The sequence below is a fragment of the Lytechinus pictus genome, unplaced genomic scaffold, assembly GCF_037042905.1.
Source record: "Lytechinus pictus isolate F3 Inbred unplaced genomic scaffold, Lp3.0 scaffold_19, whole genome shotgun sequence".
In the NCBI taxonomy this organism is placed as follows: domain Eukaryota; kingdom Metazoa; phylum Echinodermata; class Echinoidea; order Temnopleuroida; family Toxopneustidae; genus Lytechinus; species Lytechinus pictus.
The window spans coordinates 6,354,958-6,381,594 of NW_026974140.1; the positions used below are offsets into that span (position 1 = coordinate 6,354,958).

Consider the following 26,637-nt stretch of genomic DNA (forward strand, 5'->3'; position numbering starts at 1 on the left):
GCATATGCCCCTGAATGTATTTTAAGATTTCTGAGATGTACAACTCACTGATTCTTTACACACCTGGTGTATATATCAAGAACAAGCCGCTTTTGATATCTTTGATTGTAGTTTTCTGATTTAGAAAGTTTGATTTTCTAATCCAGAACATTCCTAAAGGTTGACTTATCTCCAATCTTCAAACTATTGATGTCCATAACAGTGTTGATATTCATCATATGTGAATTCTCAAATTGACAGGTATTAAAAAATTACCCAGCTATGCTTATATCTTGAGTGGCAAATCTAGTCCTATTGCATGTTATGAATATTGGAGCAGTATCTTACCTGGCAATATTTCATGAGAAAAAATGCATTTCAATAACTTCAAATGTTCAATAGACACTAAAATTCATTCTTTTTATATCAAAGTTTTTCATGAATGCATTGCTTTTAATGATTTTCTTTTCAAGAAGATTCCCCTTTGTGTGAATTTTGCAACGAATTACCTGAAACATCGGTTCATATATTTTGTGAATTTGAAATGGTTTTCCCCCTGTGGCAAGATGTGTTAACTACTAGTATTTTAATACAAAAGTTCAATTCCAATTTCGGAAAAATGTTTGGTGATCCGAATGGTAAGTTCATATCCTTCTCTTTTTTTTTTATTATTGAAGTACTTCATCTTCACTTGTAAATGCAGCAAAGTTGTACCAAACTATGGAGCATTAAGATCCTTTGTTAAGAAGCAAAATGAAATTGAATATTGTTTGGCCAAAAAAGACACAATCTCTCGGCTCATTTTAAGAAATGTAAGTTTGAATTTGAATTTTTGTCATCTTCTTGTCTAAAATGTATCATTGTATGTATCTTGTATGCTGTGTATGAGCATAAAAAATCTTGCCACCAAATTGCTGTGTGAAGATCATGTCTGTGTCATTGCATATTAAATCTATCCACTTTTTTTGTATTTTTTATTATGTATATTTTCTTCTTTTTTGTCTGATGTTATGATTACTTGTAATTATTGGAATTATGTTTGATTTGTTATTTTTTTTTATACTTGGTGGTCTTTGTTGACCCAATAAAACATATAAATACAAAAAAAAGTGAAGAGCACCACTACTAGTACTGCAACTTGTATATAATAATAATAGATATTTATATTGTGCCATCTATCTAGAAATAATCTATTCCAAGGCACATTGTTATTATTATTATTATTGTTATTAAATATGATATGGCTGGGATTCGAACCCACATCTCTCAGATTGACAGAGTCGTAACCACTAGACCACGACACCCCCACAAAAATACAGGAAAGGTGGGATGTGACATCAGCTCACATAGAAAAACAAGTGGAGCGCCTCTGGCAGTCTCACCTGCATTACGCGATTTAATATAGCAGCAATGCTGACTATGAAAACTACTATAAATAATTATTCACAAAAAACATCATTCATATAATGATACAATACTACGATCATTGACCCTAAATAACATTTGACCTGATCATGTGACCTAAATGTAAGACTTGTCAGTGATACTTGATTACCCTATGTCCACAATTCATAAACTATATCCATAAACTTTGAAAGTCATGACAGCAATTTAATAATTACCTCCAACATGGCCAAAGTTAATTGACCTTGGTCATGTGACCTGAAACTTGCATAGGATGTTCAGTGATACTTGATTACTCTTATGTCCAAGTTTTATGAATCAGATCCATAAACTTTCAAATTTTTCATGGTAATTCAACAAATATCCCCTACTTGGCCAAAGTTCATTGACCCTAAATGACCTTTGACCTTGGTCATGTGACTTGAAAATCAGGCAGGATGTTCAGTAATATTGTGGTTGGTTTAGCAAGTGTGCGCCTAACAGGCTGCTTGAAATGCTATGAATTCAGTGACCGGGTAATAATAATTGTGAAGCGCTTTGAACAGTCGTAGATTGATAAAGCGCTATATAAATGCCAATTATTATTATTATTTGTTACCCTTATGTCCAAGTTTCATTAACTAGGTCCATATAGTTTCTAAGTTATGACATTTCAAAAACTTAACCTTAGATTAAAATTTCAATATTGAGTCCCCCAACATGGTCTAAGTTCGTTGACCCTAAATGAAGTTTGACCTTAATCATGTGAACTGAAACTCAGGCAGGATGTTAATACTCGATTAAACTCATTTCCAAGTTTCAAGAACTAGGTCCATATACTTTTTAAGTTATGTCATTTCAAAAACTTAACCTTCAGTTAAGATTTGATGTAGACGCTGCCGCCTTCGGAAAAGCTGCGCCTATTTTGTTGCTCTTCAGACGTCTCCCCCCCCCCCTCAAAATACCCTGGGACTGCCCCCATTTACATGTACAACAATTACTTAATTTGATATTTCTTTAATGTGTGCTCATTAAGCTTTAAAAAAAATCATTTTGGGGTTTAAAGCAGGAAAAAATTATTTTGTGTAGTTGGGCTTTCTGTACTGCTTGTTTTTATTAAACTCATACTTTTCAAATCTTCCGGGATATTCCTTTTGTCTGAATTATTTCCAATCCACCCGGGACCCAGTAAATGTTTTTGTGCATACACAGTATGCTAAATAAGATATTATGAAATATATGTAAATTTTTCATATCATTAGTATGTAATGCAGTACTGTATAGTGAAAACTCTGCACAGATTTATTATTTTTGGAAATGAACCGAGAAAAAAAAAGGAAAACAAATCAGTATGATTTATATCTGAACAATCATAAACTTAATCAACAGACATGTATGCTAAACATAATAAAATCAGATTGAAATTCCTGTCTATATAATTTGCCTAACTGTATTGATGCAGCCATAATTGTTGAAAAAATGAGTGAAGGGAGATTCTACCTAACTCTAGAAAACTGTATAACTGGAATCCCAAACTGCCTAACTGTAAACAACACTTGACAACTTTTTTGTGTGTATGTGTGTGGCTTTTATAAAATGTTCCCCGCTACATCTCAAGCTGATTCTTCAATATAGCCTTAGCTTTCTATTATCACAAAACAAACAAGACATAAAGTTTACATGTAGCTTCCCCTATATATCAATAACAAGAGAAGCTAAATGAAAACAACAAAGGTATTTTGCTGATGTGTATATTCATGAATTTCAAGATTGCATTTAACCATGCTTGCATACCGATACATATAATAATAATAATAATAATAGTAGTAGAAGTAGTAGTAATAATAATAATAAAAATAATTGTACATTTATATTGCACAATTTCTATATGTATATACTCAACTGCGCATTACAATACTTATAAGGTGAAATAGTTAATAAGCAAAAAGTACTGTTGAGTGATAATTACGGGAAAAGAGAAGCCTACACTCTCTACAAATTATCTAACAAAACAGGACTTATTTATTGAAACTCTCTTGAAAAAGGTAGGTTTTTAGTTTAGAACAAGGTAATAGATAATGCATTTCTTATTAAGGAAGAGAGACTATTCCAGAGTTTGGGTGCAGCACTAACAAAGGCATGATCACCTAGTGTAATCTTTGTTTTAACAGGTGGGAGACTGGTCTGTAGGACTGGGTGGGTGATTTCAATGTTGGGAGTTCACTGAGATAAGTGGGAGCAATGTCATGCAGTATGTGAACAGCATTGAATTTAATTCCACGACATGCTGGCCTGAGATGCAATCAACTCGTCTCAAAAAATTCAAATAAAACTTGATTTTCAACCACTCAGAAGAGTGTCTTTGGGACTTACAATTGATGTTTTTCATAGTGCATTTAAATGCAACTCTTTTTGTAAAGTGCCCCTGACAAACAGGCCAAATTGTATTCATATATTTCATAAACATTTGCTGGAGTGCTTCAGTGAATCAAGACAAAAACAAGCATTAAAAAGGATAAGTAGACCTTTAACAAGTAAAGTAGAATCCATACAGGCACCCTACTTCCTGAATAGCCAGAGTATTTGTGGTTTGCTTGGAATTGTAATGAATAATAATACTTTTAATATCTTTATAAGCGCTACCATGGAAACAATACTTGACTGTCAATCAAAGTGAAGTATTCCATGATAATAATGTATGCTGGTAGATCTGAAATCCATGTCAATTTTATAAAATGGGAGCCAGGTTTGTTGGATGCAATATTCAGTCTGTTTCTTACCCTCAAATCAAATTAACAATTTGGTTGTGACTTACAGATGACTGCCTAAGCCAAATCTCTTGGGATCACTGAAATATGTTCGACTTTGGTGAACTTCAACTTAGAACAAGTAATTAGAACATTTTTTGCATATTCTGGTTTGAAAAAATGCTTCCAGTAAGGTGATTATTTGATGTAAATGGAGGGTCAAATTATGCAGATTCTACTGTATATTTGCCATTTTCATTCTAAGTTTGTTTTTTCCAGTACATCAGTGACTGACTGAATTAGCTTTCTGTGTTTATATGTTGAAGTATTATGTTAGGTGACCCAAATTTATAAATTCTGAATATTACAAATCACATTTATAAAAAAAACTAGCACATCAATGATGTGGAGCTCATCCGGCATCTCGCAACGAAATTTAACACAATTTTAATTTCAACCCAGTTGACACTGTAGTGAATGATATTGGTGACATAAATTGAGGATATAGAATTGAAATTGATGAAGAAATGACATAGAAGCATTTTTTGTGATCTATGAATAAATTTCATATAAATTGGCATAAATAATTTTCTAGTCAAAATGTCTAAACTCTTGTGTAGAACCTTGGTGAACCTCATGTAGCTCTCAGATGGAACAAAAATAATCAACAAATAAATAAGTATTTTTTGTGAGTTTTGAAAATATATGAATAAATTAGCATATTATTGAGTTTCAAAATTCTGTGTTGAAATTTTGAATCACCACCTAAAGCTATCATATAAAGCACACAAAATTGAAACTGATCAACAAATGAAGGATAAAATTCACTTTTTTGTGATTTATGAATAAATTTGGCATAAATTAGCAAAAATAATTTTCTAGACAAAATTTTGTGTACATGTTTGGTGTTCCCAATGCAGCTCTACCAGATGGAAGAAAAAAAAATCAAAATTGGTCAAAAAATAAAGAAGAGGCATTTTCTGTGATTTATGAATAAATTTCGTATAAATTAGCATAAATAAGTTTCTACTGAAAATTTCAACATTCTGTGTAGAAGTTTGGTGAACCTCATGAAGTTCTACCAGATGGAAGAAAAAAATACAAAATTGGTCAACAGTTAAAGAAGAAGAAGCATTTTATGTGAATTTTTAAAAATACGATTAAATTAGCATTAAAAAATTTATAGTCAAAAGTTAAAAATTTGGTGAACCTCATGAAGTGCTACCCAAAGGAAGCCAAAAGATCAAAATTGGTCAACAAATAATGAAGAAGCATTTTTTGTGAATTTTGAAAAATGCACATAAATTAGCATATTTAATGAGTTTCAAAATTCTGTGTAGAGGTTTTGAATCCCCCACCTAATGCTATCATAGAAAGCAAACAGATTTGAAATCAGACTTGAAATGACGAAGAAGCATTTTGAAACTCAGTCAACAAATTTCGCATAAATTAGCATAAATAATTTTCTACTCCAAATTTCAAAATTCTGTGTAGAAGTTTGGTGATCCTCATGAAGCTCTACCAGATGGACGAAAAAAAATCAAAATCGATCAACAAATTAAGAAGAAGCATTTTATGTGAATTTTTAAAAATATGCATAAATTAATTTCACATGAATTAGCATAAAAATTGTTCTAGTCAAAATTTCAATATTCTGTGTAGAAGTTTGGTGAACCTCATGAAGCTCTACCAGATGGAAGCAAAAAAACAAACGAAATCGGTCAACAAATAACGAAGAAGCATTTTTTGTGAATTTTGAAAAATGCACATAAATCAGCATATTTAATGAGTTTCAAAATTCTGTGTAGAAGTTAAGAATCCCCCACCTAGTGCTATCATATAAAGCAAACAGAATTGAAATCGGACTTGAAATGGCGAAGAAGAAACATTTTGAACTTGAATTGTGGACAGACGACGGACGCCACAAGCTCATCTTGCCCTTCGGGCCGGATGAGCTAAAAATATTTTTTTTAATGATGGTTCACTCATCAAGGTGCAAAAAAAAAGGTTTTAAAAATGTATTAAAAAACAAACCTCTTGACAATCACTGTAGTTACGTGTATCAATTGGTTGTCATTTCTCCTATTTCAGATCAGATACAAACTCCATATTTAGCGGGCTATTTGTGTTGGTTAGCACATCCAATGAACAAAACTAGGTTCTCATCAGGAAGCACTATCAGATAACAAGCTTCGAATTTTTTCTTCTGAAACCCCAAACCCATGATTTGAATTTGAATTTTTCTTCCACCCTGTGTCCTTGGAGCCCTCATCACTCATGAGTTCTTGTAATAGGTCGTCCAAATCCTGATCAGATTCCTTTGCACATCCAATGAACAAAACTAGGTTCTCATCAGGAAGCACTATCAGATAACAAGCTTCGAATTTTTTCTTCTGAAACCCCAAACCCATGATTTGAATTTGAATTTTTCTTCCACCCTGTGTCCTTGGAGCCCTCATCACTCATGAGTTCTTGTAATAGGTCGTCCAAATCCTGATCAGATTCCTTTGTACACGTAGATCTACTTGACACTGGACCTAAGTCATTACCAACCCCTGAGTCCCGCTCATAAAGGTTTGTTTCAGGTTTTAGTGGTGGTTTGGGAGATGTTAAGCCACTATGGTCTATTGTTTCAAGTGATGAGGCACGTTGCTGAGCCGCCTTCAATCTTCGACGGTGCCGACTTGTCCCAGCACTAGAGGGCGCGCTCTTTGTCCCTTCCAATGGGCTTTCATGGAAAGCAGAATCCTGGCTTCCCGCCGAGTTTATTCTGATCTGATCCCTTGTCAAGATCTCAGTAGTGTCCGCATATGCACTGTGGCTGTTTGAATTCCCTTCAGGTACAAAGCCATCTTTAGGCAGTTCAGCAGCGGAAGCATTGTTTGGTTTACTTCCAGAAGTACTTTCTTTCCTCCTATGACCTCTAACCTCCTTGACATCTGCACTGCTAGACCTTTCAGAATATCTTCTTACACCACCACTTGTCCTTTCATTCTGATTGCCACTCTTCCTTCTCTCTCGAGATGAGCTTCGTCTCCTTCTGCCCGATTTACCAGATGAAGTCCTTTCCGTATCTCTGGGAATATCATCACATTCACCAACAGTACTATCAGAGACATGTCTCCCGATGACTTCTTGATGATCACCTACATTTAGTTCATCATCCTGAATACCTTCAGATGATTTTCCTGACCTAACTGATCTTCCACTACCTTTCCTAGGCTCCACATGTCCATTCCTTGAAGATTGCTGCTGACTCCTTCCACTCAATGGCCTAGTGGTGGCTCCACTTGGTGGCCTGCTACCCAATTCACTTAGAGCTTGACTCACTGGCCTCTCGTGATCAAGCTGATTGATTAGTTCCTTGATGGTTTTGTCTCTCTCTTGCAGCTGCTCTTGTAGCTGTATGATTTGATCTTCTTGAGCAGACACTTGGTTGGACAGCTCAAGAATGACCATCATCCTGGAATCATCACCCCCTGTCTGGTTTGATAATGGCTCCGTCTTGCTAGGTCTTCTGTTGGCTAGATCAAGTCGTTCTGTTTAGTATGAAGAAATAATAAAAAATTCTAAATACTATCCAAGGAGGATTTATACATATTTGTTGGATATTTACCTTGATCTCTCCAACACTTTTTTTTTTGCAATGAACTCTTGGTTAACAAAAATGCATCTACATTACATTGTACATTTTCTGTCATGTGTATGTCCTAAAATGTTTGACCCTTACACTTTGCATGCATCCAGGACTGAGATAAGAAATGGAATTCATTTTATCACACAGAGGATTGAAATATATCACCCCATCACAACTCTGACTTGACAGCTACAGTGTAAATTATTAAAGGAAAACAGAAACAACATGGACTGGAGCCACTAAGCAACCGATAGAGATATGAAACGCATCAAAATATAATTAAGTCTGTCTGAAGTAGATGATTGAATCCAAATTGTTCATGTCTCGAAAATAGATTAGAGGTCTACTTCTCAAATAATCTAATTCAATACTATCATTTAGTCTAATTTCATTTTGCCCTAATCATTACTTGTTATAACCATTTGACCAACTGTTATTTCCCCTCAAGATCAAATGATCTAAAATCTTATTGCCACTGCAGAAACCCCATGCGCAATTATCAAATCAGTATCAATAAAGAAGTTGTCACTGTGGAACAAATAAAAAATTCATAATCTTGATTCAGTTATCCATCCCAGACATTCCTAATGTTCCAAGTGAGAAAAGTGGCAAATGTTCCTTAAATTAAGGCCAATAAGAATTTTGTTTCAATCAGCAAAGACACCATAGCCTCACCTGTAAGTTTAAGGTTCTCTTCCTCTAGCTGTTTAATCTGATCTTTAAGACTGTAGAGTTTGAGAGAAGCCTCCTGTTTAGACTCTGTCACCTCTGTGTTTGCTGACCTCAACTTCTTACGAAACTTAGAACGCTATGAAGGCAAATTACATATGTGAAATTATTACCGTGAATTGAATATGATTCTTGATCAATGACATTCATATACATGTACAAATTTGTGAGAAAATTTTACCACAAAGAGTAAGTTTACAGTAAAGAAAAAGGATTTACCAAAAACAAAATGCCTAAGTTAAACAATGAAATACTAGTAATACATTCACTTTGAATAATTTCCTTTTCATATTTCATTTTTGTCTACTGAATCTGCTTTTTATAGAAATGAAATTTAAGAAAAAAATTACAAATTAATCAATCAATAAACATGTTATGGGAACATTTCAATTGTGATTATATAAGTTTTCTGATAACAGATGTCTCAAAGCAAATAGCTCTGTTGTTTTTAGTTAAAAACCATGAAAGGGCAACTGAAAATCACCTTTTTTATACTATATTGTATTATAATTATTTATTTATCTATTTATCTTTTTTTGTTTTATTAGAGTAGGCGATTAACAAGGTGAATCATAGTTGAAGGCATATTGTTGAAATTCATGAGGACTGTGAGTGGAAAGTACCATTCTACAAATGTTTATACAAAGTCTTTCGGCACTTACCATGCTAGCCATCTGCTCTTCTAATAATTTAACATGCATCTCTAACTTCTCAACTTGCTAAAACATATAGAGGGAACAAAATTGAAAAAATAAGTCAAAGATATGCTATAAAAACATTCTGTTTCACATATTCAATATTCATAACATGAAAGAATACTGGACTCATGACAAAGAAAGATATGACAGAATAAAAAAAATAGATAAGAAAAGGGGCATTGATAAATTCTTGAATGAATTATGGACAACTGCATGAAAAATATAAATGTATAATTTGATAAAGAAATGAATTTAGATTAAATGGATGAACACAAATAAGTGATTAATTTATCAAACAAATAATGAGCAAATGTTTGACTGAAAGATGAAAATATGAAATGATTATTTCAATAAATTAATGGATAAATAAACAGATGTATGAAGCAATGGACAAATAAGCAATCAATAAAATAATGTATATAAATATATGAATAATTGCAAAAAATATTGAATGAATAAATCACTAAAAGGATGAGAATAAAGGAATGAAGGAATATGACAGAATTGAAATTAAACTTAAAGGTCAAGTCTACCCCAGGAAAAATGTTGATTTGAATAAATAAAGAAAATCAAACTAGCAAGAAGCTGAAAAATTCATCAAAATCAGATGTAATGTAAAATATGAAAGTTATGACATTTTAAATTTTTGCTTATTTTCACAAAACAGTGATATGCACAACTCAGTGACATGCAAAGAGACAGTCGATGTCCCTCACTCACTATTTCTTTTGTTTTTAATTGTTTGAATTATACAATATTTCATTTTTACAGATTTGACAATAAGGACCAACTTGACTGAACCATATCGTATCAAACAATGCTAATTCCACATGTTCAGGGAGGAATTAATAGTTGTTTTACTTGTCAATGAGGAGAAAGTTAGAATATTTCATATTTCAGATACTAAAATACATAGTGAGTGGATAACGTCATCAGTCTCCTTATTTGCATACCGACCATGATGTGCATATAACTGTTTTGTGAAATTAAGCATAATTTTCAGTGTTATGCTTGTTGGAATTTTTCTCTTTGTATTCAAATCAATTTTTTGTTGAGGTGGACATGTGCTTTAAGTACATGAATATATCGTCAGCGGTCATCTGAACCGTCTTATCACTCATACGACAGAGCAAACCCATTTCAGAGAAAATAAACTTCAAAGTTTGCTTTAATATCCACTTGTTCTCCAGCCTAACAACACTTTCATTGCTAGTAAATACATGGTTGGAAAGACCAAGACAATTGTTTGACATCGGTACCTTTATTTTTACACAAAACAAAGAACCATAGAAAATATCGCAAAAGAGCTACCTGCATGTAATTTTGGTTTGAGCGGTTTGGATTTTCCCTGAACAAAAACACCATAGGGTATACAAAAACCCTGACCATGATTTCAATAAGCGCAAGCAAGCAAAACTTTGTATCGCTCTTTCACGTGCAAAGTCAATGCAGTGCATATTCGACAGTTTGGCTGACCGCGCATTTGCATATTAAGTGCGTGCAGCTGTTGCATACTTTGCTACAGTTCACGTTTCCAATGGGATTTTCACATTTTATCAAAAATTTGTATGGCATCGCCGTGAAAATCCCCACATATCTCAGAAACTAAAATAAACTGCTGCCTAGAAATTTAATTTTGTATAAAATAGGACTTGCACTTTCATTTTCTGAAAAATCTAAGAATCAATTTTTTGACCCGAATTGAGTGATACGACGGTTCAGATGAATGCCCATGATATGAATGAATAGGTAAAATGACAAATCCAACAAATGAAAGAAGGAATTAGTATTTAATAAATTAACAAAATTACAATTAAGAGAAGGAAAATAATTACCTGAATACTAGTGGTCGATTCCTCCTCTAGCTGTCTGTTGACCTCTGACCCTGAGTTAGCTTGAAGAGACTCTACCTGCTGCTGAAGATCACTAACTGTGTCTGTCAGCTCAAAGTTTACTCCTTCTACTTCCGCAAGCTTTGGTAAGAATACAAAATAAGAACATATCTGATAGTACACCTTTATCATGGACTATTTACAGACTCATTCAAGTTGGATATTTTCAATGGTAGTACTGGGATCTTTGTGAAACTGTATTTGAGTACAAGGTATGTTTCAAATAGCTGTTTGTAAATTTAAATTCCCAATACTTTACACCAATAAGAAAAACATAATGCAAATTTTGCAGGATAATTTTTTTTTTTAATCTGAATTCAGAGTTGATTATATGTCAACGTTTAATGCGGGTTGTGAGAAAATTCTCTCCCACTATCTGTATGTTAGAACAGGGATAATAGGAGAAAATCTTGTTCAAAGCAAACAACAGGTAACCAGAAACCAAGTATTGGTAATCATTCTGTTTAATCATTCTGTTTAATTTAAAAAGCTTGGTGAAATACCTACACTCCCCTCCAAAAGTTTGGGAACACCTGCATTCAGTGTGTGTTTTTCTATACTTGGTAGACTTTATTGATATTCAGGCTCATAGCACAGTTGAATTTTTGTTTTAAAGTGAAGATTATACAGCAGTGTAAATTTTGTTATTGATTCAAACAAATTTATACTCTCTTAAATGGCTGGCTACCAGTCAAGATGGCATTCTCTCAAAATGCTAACTTTTATTACATGCAGTTATTGCAGTTATTCAGAGCTTTTACACTAATACATGTGCAACTTCATTCATTTTTCCTTTTCCTAGTCAGAAGTCAGACACAAAAATAAAATTAAACAATACTCAGTGTTTCACTGATATGGAAAACTTTTTTTTATAAATTTTATTGAATAAACATAAAAGACAATAAATCATATATTTCTTTTAAATAACCACAATAACAATCAAAAGGACGTCAGTTTTTTTCTTGATCGTGGAAACTCATTTATTGCTAAAAGACTTCACAGTTTATTCTTTGTTTTTGTGATACTGTAACAAACAAAATAGAATCTAGAATGAATTTTAAGTTAAAGGCATGTCTTTCTTTTTCAAAGTGTTCCAATTAGACTGCCTTTTCATCAAATAATCCTCCTTTGGCAGCAATAACAGCACAACACACTCTCGGCATTCTGTTGGTCAACTTGTTGAGGGAGTCACTTGAAATACCCTGCCATGCCTGCCATGCCATGTAGTATCTCCCACAGATGAGTCTCACTTGTTGGGCAAGTTTCTCGAACCTTCCTGTCTAGTTCTTCCCAAAGCAGCTCGATGGGATTGAGATCTGGGGACTTGGGCGGCCAGTCCATGATTTCCAGGACTTGTTTTTATTCATTTTTCGTCAAGTAGTCTTTGCATAGTCTTGACGTGTGTTTTGGGTCATTGTCCTGCTGGAAAACGAATCCTTCTCAGATCAGGCGTTTCCCTGAAGGGATGGCCTTCCGCTGTAGGATTGCATGATAGCCGTTCTGGTTGATGATACCCTCTACACTGTGTAAGCTGCCTACCTTTCCTGCACAAAAGCAACCCCAAACCATGACATTACCACCACCATGTTTCACAGTTGGCTTGATGCACTGGGGTAGCATCTTTTCTCCCTTTCGCCGTCTCACATAGGTACGTCGCTTGCTGCCAAACACCTCGAACTTTGATTCATCAGACCAAAGAACTTTCTGCCACTGCTCCAAAGACCAGTCTTTATGCTTCCTAGCCCAAGCAAGCCTTTTCTTCCGGTTCTTTTCTTTGAGGAGTGGTTTCCATGAAGCCACACGGCCCATCAGCCCTGCTCCACAGAGATGTCTTCTAACAGTTGAAGAACATACAGGCATCTCATGGGTGTTGTTGAGGTCAGCTGTAATGGGCAAGTCAGACAACGGTTGCGCAGACTGCTCACCTGAATGTACTTCAGCAGGAGATGTTGTTTTTGGCCTACCACTTCGTCTCCTGTCCCCATTAGACCCAGTGTCCTCTTTGCGTTTCAGGCTGTAGTGAACAGCATGGACACTGATCTTGAGTTTCCTGGCTATTTCTCGCATGGAGTAGCCTTCTTTCCTCAAAACTACAATTGACTGACGTGTTTCCGAAGAAAGCTGTCTTGTCTTAGCCATTTTAATTTTGTGACTGACTTCTGACTAAGAAAAACTGAATAGGCAAAATGAATGAAGGTGCACTGGAATAAGTGTAAAAAACTCTGAATAACTTTTGAATTCATGAATTTCATATTGCACTGATGCCTACTCCACTTCCATGCATTTTCTTTAAAGAAGGATTAGACATTTGTCAAGTTCAGATGTTTTCCAGGATAAAGATGCAGATTTCCATAAATTAATTGTCTTATGAACAATACTGAGCAACAAATTCTGAGGACATCTGCTGTAACATTCAAAAAATAATGGGAAGAATTTCAGAATAGAACCCCAAACAGAACAATGTTAAAAGAAGTACGCATTTTTTAGAGAATGCCATCTTGACTGGTAGCCTGCCCTCTTTGGCAGCTGCCTGTCTCTTAAGAGCTTTGAATTCGTTTGAATCAATGATAAAATGTACACTGGTGTATAGCCTTCACTTTAAAACAAAAATACAGCTGTACTATGAGGCTTAACTTCAGTAAAGTCTACCAAAGTTCGAAAAACACACACTGAAGGCAGGTGTTCCCAAACTTTTGGAGGGGAGTGTACATGTAGGAAGAGGCATTTCATAAAACTGCCAGGAGATTTATGAACAACTTCACAAATACATGTATCTAAAATAACCATCACGATATAAGAATGACACAAACTTTTACAACTAAAAATTTGATTTTCCATAATCCATTGACATTTTTTGCCTCCTCTCACTTTGGCACTTCATAACCCCATTGTTTGTAAAATCATTCATAACAGTTAGAGCAACTTAATAAAAGAGCCTTCAGATATGGCTTTACATCAAAATATATAATTGTGCAAAAAGTGATTTTGCACAAAAAATGAACTTTGAATCACAAACTGAGCATGATTCTGAAAGGCATCAGATAAAACCCACCTGTTTTTCTAGAGTGTTGGCTCTGTCCACTGTTTCTTCTAATTTAAGCTCTGATGTCCTGAATAATTCTTTATACTCAGAGACCTGTTGATCTAGTAAATCTACCTGTAATAAACAAAGAATCACACAACATTAACATAGTATTGCAAGCAGTACATTGAGTGGATGGAAATTGTTACAATTTGTCATGTATATATCGTAAAAATTGATTTTGAAGTACGATCCACTTTTTATTTCACTGCTTATATTTGAATACTAGTAGACAGCATTTCATTAAAGACAATGGTCACCCAAACATCAAATTGAATTAAAAACATTGAAAAAAAAATAATATAAATACAAGTTATAGTAACAATGTGAAAATAAGTTCAAACAGAATCAGATAAAATGGCTGTCTAAGTGTTTGTATGCATACCGGTAAATAAAAGAAGTCCCACATAATTCTGACAGAAAATATGTACTGTTTTACATTAAAAAAATACTTATCATTTAGTACGAGTTTGTATCATGGTTCCCTTATATATTTATGTTTGAATTTGATATTGAATACACATAAACATTGGCGGCGGAAGCCAAAAATTTTAGGGGGGGACCACAAAAAAATTTTGACAAGCAAAAAAAAAAAAAAGGATATCAACCAAAAATTTTAGGGGGGACGCAGAAGAAAAAAATTGACAAAGCAAAAAAAAAAAAAAAAAAAAAAAAAAAAAAAAAAAAAAAAAAGGTCATCAACTAAAAATTTTAGGGGGGACCGTCCCCCCCCCGCTTCCGCCGCCTATGCACATAAAGCAGAGTTTTATGAATACCAACATTTACTAGCCAAAGACTAAAGTGATTATTCAAACATTTTTATGTTTTGTTTATTGAACATGAATAGCAATGCAAATTATGAGAGCTATATAAATATGTTACAAAAGAGACAAACTTTCTCGGATAGATTGATGAACCTATTCACATTCTAAACACCCTTTTTTTAACCGATCTCAAATTCATATTTCACATACAAAAAAAATGTACCCTTTCCCAGCCATAAGCAAACAATGTACAGTATTGCATAAATGCATACCTTGGTTTTACTGGAATTCAGATTCTCAACGATGCAGCCATCTGAGTTTGATCTTGTCCATCTGTATATGAATTTCAAAGCATCCTTTTATAATATTGTCCAATTGTTTTTTTTATGCACAGCCCCAAAAAACACACTTGAAGAATCACACAAAATGCCAAATCTCATTGCATCAGTATTTTTGTTCAATATTAAACAAATTCGTAAATCTTCCTAGAAATTTTTGGTATTTATTTAATATTCATAAAATGTATAGGAAATATTGAGTAAAGAAAGAATAAGACTTTATATGTTGCCAATCTGAGGAATGAATAAAATATTTTGAAAATTCATTGTCCTGTATAGATTGCTCGACTCATTTTACATCTTGAGGGAAATTTGTACAGTGCTTTTTAAATCACAATGTTTTTCAATCAGGAGTAGATACAAATCTGAAATCCATTTTGGGGTAAAATTTGTTTTATGTCAACCATCTTTTAATTTGGCATATATGCAGAACTAATTAAAAAAAATCCTACACTGGTCTGGAGTCATCAGAGTCCTCTGACCCTTGATCTTTGATTAGGGCAACTTTCTTCACATTGGTACTAGCCCCGTGACCCATGCTAGCAGCTGGCAAAGAACGTCCAGGAATTTGATATCGTCAACAGCAATAATTGTGCCTCTCCTTACTCTCCATCCAATAAGGTAGTGTAAGACTGAAAGGTCATCTACAAGCAAACAGGAGCAGAACAGAAAAGAAACCTAAATGTATAGAAAAATCATTAAAAATAAAATGGTTCAAAATTCTGTAGACTCTAAACCTTTTTTTTTTTTTAGTCTCAGTCAACATTATTCCTGTTTTGTAGTGATGTTAACCAACAACTAAAAAATCCATTGTGTAAACACGTTCGTAGTGCGAGGTTAGTATAGAAACCTCGCAATACGTGGGAGTGATTTGCATGATTTGGGAGCATTCCATTAATTCATTATTGCTATTTCATTTGGCTGAATTTCATTCGAAATTCATTTGATTATTACTCAAAAACAGATATAGATCTATAGATTACTATGAAATTTGGTAGATTTCTATTTTGCACTATTTTCATCAAGATCTGAAAAAATCAGACAGTTTAATGAAGTGCCAAGTGCTAGATGGGATAGAAAAATCTTGCGGTCTCCCTTAGTAAAGTTTAATGTTAGTATGGCAAGTTCCCCCAAGTCTGCGCACACGCGTATCTGCGCAATTCTAGTAAAAGAAGATACGCAACGAACACAGACTTACACATGCAATACATAGACAGATATTCATTAAAAAATCAGACTCAAAATGGTGGAAAAATTATGAATTTGGGGCACTTCATGTGACGGCCTCAAAATGCAGCCTTTCTCATCAAAATCCCCGAATCGTGTGCAAAGTGAATGGGTGCGCAGACATGGGGTACCATTTTTTTCATAAATACTGCCTGAGTTGAGGTTTTTTCCAAGAAAATCCTATATTCATTTCAAATTTGTATGAGATTGGTACACTTACTTGTGATAATATAAGGAACATTATTTTCTGAAAGATTTTGTGAAATTAAAGAAATTTATGTTAAATCTTAACTCAAATTGTTAGGTGCGCAGACTTGGGGACCACCATCATACCACTCATTCAATGAACAAGGTTATGATATATATGATGGTGGGCCCCAAGTCTGCGCACCTAACAATTTGAGTTAAGATTTAACATGAATTTCTTCTTATTTCACAAAATATTTCAATTAATAATGTTCCTTACATTATTAAGAGTAAGGGTACCAAATTTCTCATTAAAAAATGAAAGAAAATATAGGATTTTCTTGAAAAAACCTCGGGCAGTCATTTTGAGATTGAAAAAAAAATGATACCCCATGTCTGCGCACGCATTCACTTTGCACACGATTCAGGGATTTTGATGAGAAAGGTTTGCATTTTGAGGCCGTCACATGAAATGCCCTTAATAAATTCATTATTTTTCCACCATTTTGACTCGGATTTTTTTATGAATACCTGTCTATGTATTGCATGTTTAAAGTTCGTGCTCGTTGCGTATATTCTTTTATTAGAATCGCGCAGATACGCATGTGCGCAGACTTGGGGGAACTTGCCATACGGACTACGGTACCGTATGGGCACCAGTATTCAACCTAGCATAATTCAAAGATTTTGACATATTCCCCCAAATATTTAGAAATAGGGAATTTATCTTAATTTCATACCTTTGTTATTTCCAGGGTAACCTGTTGTCGGTACTTTCTTTATCAATCTGTCGACTGAGCGCGCGGAGGATCGAATTATGTGGCGATGGCCTTTTGCACTGAATGGCACTAGTAGTAGTATTCAACCTAGTGAGGATAGATAGCGAATCTTAAAATGGTTTAGATCGCTAAATTAGATCTAGGCCTAGATAGATCTATGCAACTTGCAAGTCTCTGGCTTTGTCCTTTGATTAATTCCCTGTTTGGTCTCATCTCAAATGGTCTAGTCCATAGTCGGATGGGACAAGGGCAGATTGAGAGACAGGGCCATCTTTCATTGCTAGGTTGAATACTAGTGCCGACGGGTTGATTACTACTTTACTAGTGCCAAAAACCATCGCCGTATAATTCGATCGCCCGCGCTTACAGTCGACGGGTTGAAGAAAAAAATAACGGAAAAAGAATAACCAGCATTTGCTCTTGAAAATAAGACAGGTCTGAAATTCAGGTAAATTTTATATTTCTATATATTTGTGGGAAACTCTCCGAACGGGTTGAATACTAGTGCCCTTACGGTACCGGTAGTATACCGTCCGTATACGCCTTTTTTTACCGGTACGGTACCAGATCTAAGTCTAGGGTGTCTGAAGCCACACTGAAAAGTGTCAGCATAAAACAGGCTGATTTAGGGGAAAATATGGCACATATTTTGGGGGAAGTTCAGGCTACTAGAAAAATGTGATCTGAATTGATTATTATACAAATAATGCATGCAGCCGAGTGCGTTAGTGGAAATGCAGAGCACGCGAGGTTTCTTTAGATAGGAGTCGCACTGTGCACGAGCCGCTTGCGGCGAGTGCCCAGTGTGCTCCATCTGAAGAAACCGAGCTTTCTCTGCATTTACTTTTACGCACGACAGAGCAAGTGCATTATTTGTTTTATAAAATAGCAACACAGAAACAATTTTTTAAAAAGTTACAGTACAGTTTTGTTGGACTTCTACCGCACTGGTTTGCTCGAGCGTGCAATGTCAATTTTCGTTGCACACCTTTTGCACTACCGCGCAGTGCACAAAAAAAGTTGGATGTCATGTGACGCGTATTGACCAATCGCGATGCTTGAAATAATACAGCTATTTTATAATAACTTGTGTTTGGCATGTATGGAAAGAGAAAATTCAGGGGCTTCTTTTGACAGTAAGGACAAGTTTATATGATCATTTTAAATAAGGATTTAGAGATAAATTGCAAACCCTTAATTTTTGTGTGTGTTGAGATTGCCATTTCTCCATGCGTTTTCTATGGGAAAATGAAATTTCTGTTTTGCACAATTTTTTTCACTTTGTCGCAATTTTTCATTGTGATCTGGTTTCCAAATCTTTATAAAAATCATACCATCAGATAGAGCATAAAAAATCCTATTGGACTCTTTATGGACAAGTTTTTGGCATTAATAATAAATTTATAACAGCTCTCGGAAGCTAAAAATTTGGATTTGTGTGTGTCCATTTCTTAACTAGGGCCTACACAGTCTTAGACCAAAAGCTTCGGTCTCTGTTATGTTGGTTGTTCAGCTGAACTCCGTTGGCTTCACTCACCAAATAGAGAGACCGAAGTTCTAGCGCGATCTGTACAGGGGACTCAATGGCAATATGTTTATGTACTTAAGATCGGATAAAACGGGGAAGTGAATATGAATTTGCGCGACAGCCGAGGTAAGTCACTGTTTTTGTTCCTTTTAACTTGATTTTTCTCCGTTTTTTGGCAATTAATGCCAAGGCAAGAGGGAATATTCGGTATTTTATAGATGGCAAATATAGCGATCTTCAACGCTTATATATAAGCGTCGAAATTTGTAGCCATCTCCTTGTATTAGTCTATAATATACGACGTGTCAAATTGTAGCGAACTAGTTCGCTATTTCCAGATCTCCTCTATATATATATATACGAGGGGGAATTGTAGCGAACTAGTTCGCTATTTTCCAGATCTCCTCTATATATATATATACGAGGGGGAATTGTAGCGAACTAGTTCGCTATTTTCTAGATCTCCTCTATATACAAACGACGGGAAATTGTAGCGAACTAGTTCGCTACGGGAAATTGTAGCGAACTAGTTCGCTATTTTCCAGATCTCCTCTATATATATATACGACGGGAAATTGTAGCGAACTAGTTCGCTATTTTTTGGATCTCTTCTTTTGTAGCGAACTAGTTCGCTATTTTTCGGATCTCCTCTATATACGACAGAAAATTGTAGCGAACTAGTTCGCTATTTTTCGGATCTCCTCGATATATACACGAGGGGGAATTGTAGCGAACTAGTTCGCTATTTTCCAGATCTCCTCTATATACAAACGACGGGAAATTGTAGCGAACTAGTTCGCTATTTTCTAGATCTCCTCTATATACAAACGACGGGAAATTGTAGCGAACTAGTTCGCTATTTTTCGGATCTCCTCGATATATATACACGAGGGGGAATTGTAGCGAACTAGTTCGCTATTTTCCAGATCTCCTCTAGATACATACTACGGGATTTGTAGCGAACTAGTTCGCTATTTTTCGGATTTCCTCTATATTTTATATACGACGGGAAATTGTAGCGAACTAGTTCGCTATTTTCCAGATCTCCTCTATATATATATACGACGGGAAATTGTAGCGAACTAGTTCGCTATTTTTCGGATCTCTTCTTTTGTAGCGAACTAGTTCGCTATTTTTCGGATCTCCTCTATGTACGACAGAAAATTGTAGCGAACTAGTTCGCTATTTTTCGGATCTCCTCGATATATACACGAGGGGGAATTGTAGCGAACTAGTTCGCTATTTTCCAGATCTCCTCTAGATACATACTACGGGATTTGTTCGCTATTTTTCGGATTTCCTCTCCCTATATATACGACGGGAAATCATAGCGAACTAGTTCGCTATTTTCCAGATCTCCTCTTTATATATATACGACGGGAAATTATAGCGAACTAGTTCGCTATTTTTCCGATCTCTTCTTTTGTAGCGAACTAGTTCGCTATTTTTTGGATCTCCTCTTTATATATACGACGGAAAATTGTAGCGAACTAGTTTGCTATTTTTCGGATCTCCTCTATAAAATTTTATACACGAGGAGGAATTAGTGAACTAGTTCGCTATTTTTCTAATCTTTATATATACAAGAGACGGAATTGTAGCGAACTAGTTCGCTACAATTCCCCCTCGTGTATATAATTTTATAGAGGAGATCCGAAAAGTAGCGAACTAGTTAGCTACAAATCCCGTCGTATGGATATAGAGGAGATCTGGAAAATAGCGAACTGGTTCGCTACAATTCCCCCTCGTATATATATATAGAGGAGATCTGGAAAATAGCGAACTAGTCTGCTACAATTTGACAATATGGCATCAATATATACAGCCAAAACCTGCAGATTTTCACTTTGAAGCCTTCACAATAATGTAAGCTTTGGAAAAAATGACAACTAGTTCGCTACAATTTCCCCCTCGTGTATATGAAGAGATCAGAAAAATTGCCAACTAGTTCGCTACAGTTTGCCATGTTTATATTTTAGAGAGGAGATGAGAAATGGCGAACTAGTTTGCAACAATTTCCTGTCGTATACATGTAGAGGAGATCCGAAAAATAGCGAACTAGTTTGCTACAATTCCCCCCCTGGTGTATATATAGAGGAGATCAAAAAAAATAGCGAACTAGTTCGCTACAATGCCCCCTCGTATATAGTTCGCTACAAATCCCGTCGTATGTATATAGAGGAGATCTGGAAAAATAAAAAAATAGCGAACTAGTTCGCTACAATTCCCCCTCGTGTACATATCGAGGAGATCCGAAAAATAGCGAACTAGTTCGCTACAAATCCCGTAGTATGTATATATATAGAGGAGATCTGGAAAATAGCGAACTAGTTCGCTACAATTCCCCTTGTGTATATATCGAGGAGATCCGAAAAATAGCGAACTAGTTCGCTACAATTTCCCGTCGTTTGTATATAGAGGAGATCTGGAAAATAGCGAACTAGTTCGCTACAATTCCCCTCGTGTATATATCGAGGAGATCCGAAAAATAGCGAACTAGTTCGCTACAATTTCCCGTCGTTTGTATATAGAGGAGATCTGGAAAATAGCGAACTAGTTCGCTACAATTCCCCCTCGTATATATATATATAGAGGAGATCTGGAAATGGCGAACTAGTTCGCTACAATTTGACACGTCGTATATTATAGACTAATACAAGGAGATGGCTACAAATTTCGACGCTTATATATAAGCGTTGAAGATCGCTATATTTGCCATCTTATTATTTCCCGGGAATATTAATTTGCATTTTGTTTTTGGTCGCGTTAATTTTCAAAATTTTTATTCATTAAAGAGCCCCGACGGGGGGATTTTGCATTGCAAGTCCCCTAATGGTGGCTGCACGCTAGCGAGCCGTCTGTGTACGAGGAGAAATTTAAAAAAAAAAGTTAAAAAACTCCTCGAAACAGACGGCTGCCAGCTGTCTAACAGTAACACAGTCTTTGCCTAGGCTATGGCAGAGAAATGCTGAAAATTGACCTAATTTCTTTCTTTTTTGCAGCCAATAATTGGATTTTTTTCAAGAATGTTACATTTCTGTCAGTCTGAAGGTCATTTCTCTTCAAATTCACAAAGAAAATGTGATATTTTCTTGAAATAAGAAAAATAATTTTATTCTCCAGACACCATACTAGATCACACTCACTCAAGAATCAACGTATCGGACCGAGTCCGAGATTAGATTTCTGTACGAATCTAGCTCGGTTAGTTTAAATACTAAGCAAGTCCGACCTCTGCTATTTCTTTGATATATACCCTGACATCAGAATCAATTCATATCGTATATCAGTTTAACTAAAATTTACCTCCAATTCTAAAAAAATAACATAAACTTCAGTCATAGCAACCAGCCAGCGTCTCAGTATAGTCGACGTGAACGGAATGCATTCGTCGATAATGGACAAAGATGGCGCACTTCCAGCGAGATCAAGGCCCTATATATAGGGCCTTGAGCGAGATCAAGGCCCTATATATAGGGCCGGCCTTGAGCGAGATGTACCATAATCCAAGCTGTGGGGAAGTTACAAATTGATGCAGAGGTTCGAAGTTCGAGCCCTGGTCACGTCTTTCGGATGGTGACGTTAAAGGTCGGTCCCAGACGTAAATAATCATATCTGATTGATACACGTCTGACAAAACTCAAATACACACACACGATTCATATGGGCCGATTGCACGAAAGGGTCTCTCCAAGGACCGTCTTTGTTAGAAGCCACCCTGATATTCAATTGACCAATGTAAAGATTAAAAATCAAGTGATTTGAATAAATAGGGTGGAATCAAAAGGGCACTAAGACCGCAGCATTGGACATTTTAAGCACTTTTTGCGATCGTGAACCCGCGGGGGGGGGGGGTCATTCTCCACATGGACTGCTACCCACCCGTATCCGACAACCTCACTAATGCACCCTAAATGGCGTCTAAATGGCGTAATGACATTTAGTAAACCCTAAATGGCGTACCCATGAGAAAAGCCACCCTAAGTGGCGTGAACAGGGAAATCCCCTAATTTGATACCCTAAGTGGCGTAAACATCAAAATCGATGTTATATACCTGTGAAAGTGTGGGTCACGCGTGCTGCCTAGTATAGAGCCAGGTGTAAGAGACTGATAAGACTGTACGCTATACGGGGGTAAATTAAGTGATGCGCTGGCCGCGCCGGCGTACCGTGTGCGAGTATTACGCCTTTAATTGTGTTTATGGCTTAGGTCTGCTCCCGGGTCTCCTCAAATTTGCACCCCTAAATGGTGTAATTTTCATAACCAAATTAGCAACCCTAAATGGCGTGAAGAGAGAAAGAAAAGGCTACCCTTATAGACGATTTACCAGTGAATGGTGCTGAAATGCAGCCCTTTTTGCCAAAGGCGTCGACGCCGCCCGAGTGCCAAATGGGACCCTTTTCGACGCTTTTTCTGGACGCGGGTGCGTAGCAGGCCATGTGGAGAGGAGTGACCCCCCCCCCCCCCGGGATCGTGAACAGAATGATTAAGATGTATGGAGGTGTCGTGGCCGAGTGGTCTAAGGCGCCTAGCTGGCTATACATGGAAAGTCCGGGACTCGATCCCCGGCCGCGGCACCTATGCACGTGAGCAAGGCATTTAATCTACATTGCTCTTTTATCCTGCTTTCAAATAAATGGAAATGCTATGTGCATTATTGGTAACTAGGTGTGCACTTGTTTTTTTTTTTTTTTAATATACACTGTTTATCATTGTTCAAAATAATGAATGCTTCATGTGCGAGCAGAGATTTTTTTGCATACAGGATACACCTCCGTACATGGAGGATCGAGTCAGTGAAGGCCAGCGGCGTAACAGGGGTCGGTGGCCAGGGGGGGCAAGAGCCAAATATTTCCCGGTCATATCATGGAACTGGCAATGGCGTCATAAGGCAAAAATCTTGAGGGGGCGATATGGCGTATCGGGCAAATATATATATATATATATAAGCGAGCGAGCGAAGTGAGCGAGCAAAATTTTTTGACATTTTTATTGCAAAATTCAAATTTTGTGATAGATTTTGACATAATGTTAAAAATTAAGATGATATTATATTCACCCTCCTCTCTTTCCTTTTTTCTCTCTTTTTTTGTACGCCAACGTGAACAGGATTTTTGTTATGATTGTGAACATCAACATGATCAAGGCGAAGCTCTATATGCTCGAGGGGGCCGAGTATGGCGCTTCTGGCAAGAAGTAGCTTAATATAGGTCCCGAGCGAGCGAAGCGAGCGAAAAAAAATCACCTTTTCATGAGATTCAGAAAAATATAATACACTTTCCTTTCTTTCCTCATTTTTGTTTGTTTGGTTGTAGAACTTTTGGGGGCCATGGTCCAAACTCATCCATATAACAGTGCTTTATGAGTGGGGTCCAGGGCAGAGCCCCGGAACCTCTTGATATCAAAGCCATTTTAAACCTTACAGATGGCCACTTATTTTAATCAAATTGCGTGTATATTTATATAGCTTTAACACAACACATAAATTCAATGCAGTTGTGTATCGTATTCATCCAAATATTGTGAGGGGCACACCATAGCAAATGTGGGAAAATGTGTAAAAAGTCGCCAGCGAGCGAAGCGAGCCAGAAATAAAATGGCCTGTTGAAATGAAATTCTAATTATGTGATAGATTTTTACATCATTATAGCAAATATCATGTTATATATTTTTTCATTCATCTCATTTCGCTGCCTCCTTTATTTTCTTTTATTTCCCTTGGCTGTGGAACCACCCCCCGGTACGCCAGTGCTTCAACGTAAAGCTTAATGCAGGAAGGGTCCATATAGGGGCCCGTTATAGAACCCATTAAATGTTACAGATGAAGAGCCCCCACTGCACGGGGTCTTGACTCTTGGACAGAGCCTTTGGAGATTTAGCAAGTTTATGATAGACTTTCATACGACATTATGCTATATATACCATCCATTTTTCTTCCCGCTCGTTATCTCAATCCTCGGCAGCCCGGTAGTGTACGTTATATTGTCCCTATTCTTTATTTTCCAATTTAGATTTTGGCTAATTCCATTCTGCCTTTATTTCCCGCTTTTGTTTGCCTCTTTGTAATCTTTAATTTATTTCCCTGTCTTACTAATCATGCTAATGTATTTGTATATCGGGGCGAATTGTTCTTCCTCACTTGTTTTTTTTTCGTTCCGTTTCTCGTTATCTTTCCGTTTTCCCTTTTTTATGATTTTTCTTAGTTTTCTTTTCCCTTTTCCTTTCACTTTCCCTTCCCCTTTTTTCCTTCCTTTCCCTTTCCCTTTCTCCCCCCCCCCTTTTTATTTTCTTTTTCCCGTTTTTTTTTATTTTCCCGGTGAGCTCCGCCAGGGGGGGCAGTTTGCCCCCCCTGCCCCCCCGCCTGTTACGCCACTGGTGAAGGCTGTAGCTTTTTTTTTGGGGGGGGGGGGGGGCGCTAAGGACCCTCGCCTCCCAGTTAACTCCTTTATTATATCAACCTAATCTAATGGGCAGATGCTATTCCTTTTTAACTTCCTCGATCCTTCCATGTCAGTTATTTGTCCTCTCTTCAAGTCTCTACTCTCTCTCTCTCTTGCGCTTCTATTTCTATTTATTCTACCCTTCGCGTTCCTTTATTTTCCTCTCTATCCCTTTCCCTTCTCTCTCTTTTCCCCCTACCTTTCATTCCCACTTCGTCTCCCTTCTTTTCACTTTGTCTAAAAATCAAAAAGAAATCTTTCGAGATCCCTGATGGAAATTATGTTTGACTTTGTTTGTCACAAAATTATAATACAAAATTATTAAATTTCAAAATCATGCAATCATAATATGAAAAAAATAACATGATACATGTGGTGAACACGTGATTTTTTTTCAAATAAAGTAATTCATATATCTTATTATTTCTACACATATCACTCTAAACCTTATTTAAAGGGGCAACACCCCCCCCCCCCTCCTTCCTTGACAAATTTCGTGACTACACCGCCAGTCACTGACTTTTTACTTTCAAGTCTGGCGCATCTTTTGAGACCAATTATTTTGTGATGCACGGGTATAATATAGGTTCCGAAATTACGTAACATTTTGTAAAAAGCACTTCAGATTCAAATTGCTCAAAAACGTGATTTCATGTACAAAGTCATATGTTATTTTTGCTTTTTCTGGATTATTTTACAGGTGTTAACACTATTATATTTTTATCAGATAAGAGTCCCCGGCAAAGTTCATCGAAAAAAATAAAAAACGAAAGGTAAAAAAAAAACCTAGAAATGCATAAGAAATTTACAAAACAAAAAAATACATAACAAATTAATTGTGTTTTGACAATGTATTGTAGATTTTTGTAAGAAATTTCTAAATTAATATTTTCACAAAAAAACTCTGCATTCTCTAGCTATTCAAAGTGAGTTAAAAGCATAAACGAAATTTCATACACTAATTTGCAATATTTTTTTGGAAAAAAAAATGATCTGAAATAGCACACGGGTAAATTAGGGTTAACACTTGAACCTATAGGACAGTGCTGATGATGACACAATATCCTCTACAACCTGAATAAATTAAGCGGTGTAATTCCTCGTGTTTTTTTTTTTTTTGTTCTTTTAGTCGTCGGACGAGACCCAAATGACCCTCCCCTGTAATAGTGGTTTTAAGATTTTAATTCATGCTACGCCTAAAATATCTACTTGGAGTGAAATGTCACT

General features: G+C 36.0%; 1 protein-coding gene across 1 annotated transcript; it reads right to left on the reverse strand.

Moving 5' to 3' along the window:
• Positions 1 to 2,937: 2,937 nt before the first annotated feature.
• On the reverse strand, positions 2,938 to 22,383 carry LOC129260971 (cingulin-like). Its single transcript, XM_064114279.1, has 8 exons — positions 22,276 to 22,383; positions 15,702 to 15,893; positions 15,184 to 15,244; positions 14,118 to 14,222; positions 11,009 to 11,146; positions 9,138 to 9,194; positions 8,422 to 8,554; positions 2,938 to 7,648 (listed from the first exon to the last, which is right to left on the reverse strand). The coding sequence occupies exons 2-8, from the start codon at positions 15,785 to 15,787 to the stop codon at positions 6,462 to 6,464; spliced, it is 1,767 nt and encodes a 588-aa protein (XP_063970349.1). The 5' UTR covers positions 15,788 to 15,893; positions 22,276 to 22,383; the 3' UTR covers positions 2,938 to 6,461.
• Positions 22,384 to 26,637: the final 4,254 nt, after the last annotated feature.